Source organism: Salvia splendens, chromosome 3 (assembly GCF_004379255.2).
Source record: "Salvia splendens isolate huo1 chromosome 3, SspV2, whole genome shotgun sequence".
Classification (NCBI taxonomy): domain Eukaryota; kingdom Viridiplantae; phylum Streptophyta; class Magnoliopsida; order Lamiales; family Lamiaceae; genus Salvia; species Salvia splendens.
Window position 1 is genome coordinate 21,599,830 of NC_056034.1, and position 3,897 is coordinate 21,603,726.

Below are 3,897 nucleotides of genomic sequence, written 5' to 3' on the forward strand. Positions count from 1 at the left end.
TAGGCCAGCAAAGAATGAACATTGATAATAAACAAACATTTTACAACACCAACCCATAGTGTTTCCTCCAAAAATATACATGCTTCCATCATATATGTATTACTTCAAGTTACAACAATCCAAGGAATGACTAAACCCATTGTGATTCAGACCTCCTCACCTCACATCATATGTATTACTACAAGTTTACAACAATTAAAGGTTGCACAAACAAATTCCATACCTTTTATTCTATTGCAATGTCGAATCTATCGACACCGGTCACATTCTAGAGCCTGCCCTTGTTGAGGCACCTAGAAGAGGTTTTTCGCGGAACGACTATCAGCAAATCCGAGGCCGGTCACATTCCAAAAGCACGTTCAACCAGATTTACGCTAGCGAGTCAGAATCAATTTGCAGTTTGCTACTGGTATCTTGATAGTGTACTAAATTGTCATCCTTATGTACCCTAGTAAACTGATTTGCAATCAGCAAGTTCTCACGAGCTTTGATGACCAGACTCGAAGCAGCCAGGCACTGTCCACGATTTTGATATCACTTAGCCTCCTTTTACCTTTAGATTGGGAATCCTCGGAAGCTTTGTTGTCGTCTTTGCTCTTCAAAGATGGTTGAGGGCTTCCGCAGCCTGTATATGCCTCAACGACTTGGTTGATCATTTCCTGGACTTCACTCATCTTTGGCCGTGTCTTTGAAAGTCTGGACAGGCAGCGGTTAGCTACGAGTGAGAGCTTGTGAGCTGATTTAAGGACTTGCCTGCCCTCAAGCCTTGGGTCCAGTATATGTTGAAACTTCTTGGCGTCCGAAAGGTATGGCTTTACCCATTCTAAGAGCTTCTGCTCGCCTTTAGGGCGTTGTCGATCCAACGGGCGTCTACCAGTGATGAGTTCGTAAAGGAACACCCCATAGCTCCAAACATCACTTTTTGATGTGAGACGTCCTGTTTGAATGTATTCGGGAGCTGCATAACCCATTGTCCCAACAACCTGAAAAGAGTATATAATCATCAAATAACAGAAAATGTAGTCAAAACAGTCATTGCTAGTAAGTAAGGTAGTTTGAACCAAGATACTTCAGAGAATCACAGTCAGTTTTAAACACGACTTCATACTCAATGGCAAAGGCTAAAATGCTTTAGAGCTATACATAAAGATTTATATAACAAACCATATTGCATTGAGCATACCGCAGTTGATACGTGTGTTAGTCCTTCTGAAGGACCCAATCGAGCCAATCCAAAATCTGATAGTTTAGCATTCCATTGTTCATCTAAGAGAATATTTGAACATTTGAAATCTCTGAAGATGATCTGGACATGGGATATGACATACGTTAGTCTTAAGAAAGTGAAGCGGAGCATATCCAAGCTCCATCTAGTGCCAGATGGACGAAAAAAAGAAGAGGCTTCATTCCCAACTATAACAAATGAATTAATTTAAGGCACTGAAAGACAAATAGATTGAACATTCTTAATATGGTACCAGGTCGCACGAAAACAGTCAACACAAAATAGACAACCTGAAAATCCATTTCCTCGTGCAGGTATGCCAAGCCACGTGCAGCATCTAGGGCAACCCTCAGCCTCATATCCCAAGAAAGGGGAGTGAGGGACCTAATTGATAAATGATCTTCCACACTTCCATTGGGCATGTATTCATATACTAGAAGTCGTTGAATACCTCTTTCATCATCTTCAGCACAGTAACCAATAAGTTTCACGAGATTTGGATGCTCGACAACGCCAAGAACGTTAACTTCTGTCACCCATTCTTTGTGACCCTGACATGTGAAAATGAAAGTATTAGTCAGTTGCAGCACTTTCTTAATCAAACATGTGAAGATTTCTTTTTTCCACAGAGAACATTAGGGAACTTTAATAAGTGCACAAGGAAAACACTAAAATTCTCATCTTAAACAAACTTTCAAAAACTTCAATAAAGAAATCTTCCAGATAATTGAGTACGGCTCTGGCTGGAAAACAAAAACGAGTTACAAATAGCAACTTTGTCATTTACAATGCAGCTCAATTGATAGACTATAGCTAAGCCGCTCATTGGACATAGTGCATCATTAAAGGCATATCTGATGCCATCTTTATCAGCTTTCTACAATAATATCAATGTTAGATTCATATTTAATAATTACACTAATCAAAATGGAGATGCTTATAGTAGCCATAACATTGCTTCTGTGAGTTACGTTATAGCGGCATTATTAGTCTTAAATGCACTATCAGCAGTTAGGAACGATGAGGATGGCGCAGTTCTAAGACCTTAGAACTAGCTACTGACTACTTATACCAATTTCTTCTTCCAACACGTCAAATAAATACATAGAACCACATATATGATGTGTCTTGGGAAATCATAGGGAAATTGAAACTGAAGAACAAGCAAACTTGAAGAAAATGCACCTGGAGTCCTCTTCTACCCAGTTGTTTTACAGCCACATCAATTCTCTCGGCTGGATCATTAGAACTCTTAATGACGCCCTTAAAAACACATCCAAAACCTCCTTCTCCAAGTTTTGTAGTGCGGCCAAAATTTTTTGTTGTTTGTTTCAGTTCTGAAAAGGAAAAGACCTTGAGATTACTGGCCCTCTCAGACAAATTTGGGAACTGGTTGCGACCTCTGGACTCAGAGCTCGTATTTGATACATCCTGAGAATTTAATTCTGATCCAGATTGCTTCATTTCATGATCAGTAAATGAAGACTGAAGTGAATTTGCTGTTGGTGTCTTTGGTTCATCCTTTCTGTCTCCACTATAGAATTGAAAGCACTTCATGACCATAAAATGGTGCGTAGTACCACGCTGAATAGTTCAAAGAAATTATTGACTCAGATTCCATTAAAATGCACAAAGAGGTAAATAAAATAGATCCACAGACAAAAGTTGGATGCATAGAAAGAGGGAACTTATGCAAACTTCTACAAATAGATCCAACTTAAGTGAATGACTTGTCAAGTATCATTCATAATTTAACCAAACCACTACAACACATCTACTAAACAACCAATGTTTGTAATAGGAAATTAACATCATAAAACTCAATGACCTCCCCTCAGCATTATGCAGTGTGGTTGGCTTTACACTAATGGAAATCAAACTGGAATCCTCCTGCATTGGTGGAAATCCATAGTTAACACAACACCTTCGATTTTATTTTCCTCCAAGAGTACCATCTACATGGATTTGAGTAGTAACTACTAACTATGAATTTCTCCCTCCCTCTCTCACTCTCACACACACACACACACGCACATATTGATCTTGTAGTAAACCCCTCATTTTTCAGATGACACGGATCATAATTCCTACTAAAGCTTCACTAAACCTCATGTTTCAAGATTGGGGCTGATCATACTATACTACTAAAGCCCAATTTACATCAGGGGAGATGGAAAACTCAATGTTTATTTCATATCTAAAAATCAATACTTTAGTCAAATATCCAAATCAAAGTAAATCAAACATAGCAAATGAAAATAAAGATGCACATGCGTTTGACTTCTCAACATGATTCTAATCATGCTAATTTGGATTTTCTGAGTCCAAAGGAAAATTCTTAACTCCATTCTAAAAGGTAAGAGAGCCCAGACCAAATCCACAACAACCCAGAAAATTGATCTTCGAGCTAATTTAACTTTTATTTGTCTGACCTGTAGATTGCCTTGGCGGATTTCAGAAGAACCCAAAATCGATCTTGACCTGATTTCAGGATGAAACGCGGGACTAAAAAGAAGAAGTCATACACGGCAAAGCAGCCTCATTCGTTGAAACAACAAGACACCGCGAGGATTGATATTTAATAATTGCAGATTAACCACAATAAGGATAAATAGAACTGTACGAAATGTGCAAATACAGAATTTCGAAAACACAGCATAAAACAAGAAATC

The 3,897-nt window shown here is 38.5% G+C and overlaps 1 protein-coding gene across 1 annotated transcript; it reads right to left on the reverse strand.

Annotated features, from left to right (window-relative positions):
* Positions 1 to 3,897, reverse strand: LOC121795462 (serine/threonine-protein kinase PCRK1-like). The gene is made up of 5 exons (XM_042193999.1): positions 3,658 to 3,897; positions 2,411 to 2,809; positions 1,516 to 1,776; positions 1,184 to 1,306; positions 1 to 983 (listed from the first exon to the last, which is right to left on the reverse strand). Exons 2-5 carry the CDS (start codon positions 2,786 to 2,788, stop codon positions 468 to 470), a joined length of 1,278 nt encoding a protein of 425 aa, XP_042049933.1. The 5' UTR covers positions 2,789 to 2,809; positions 3,658 to 3,897; the 3' UTR covers positions 1 to 467.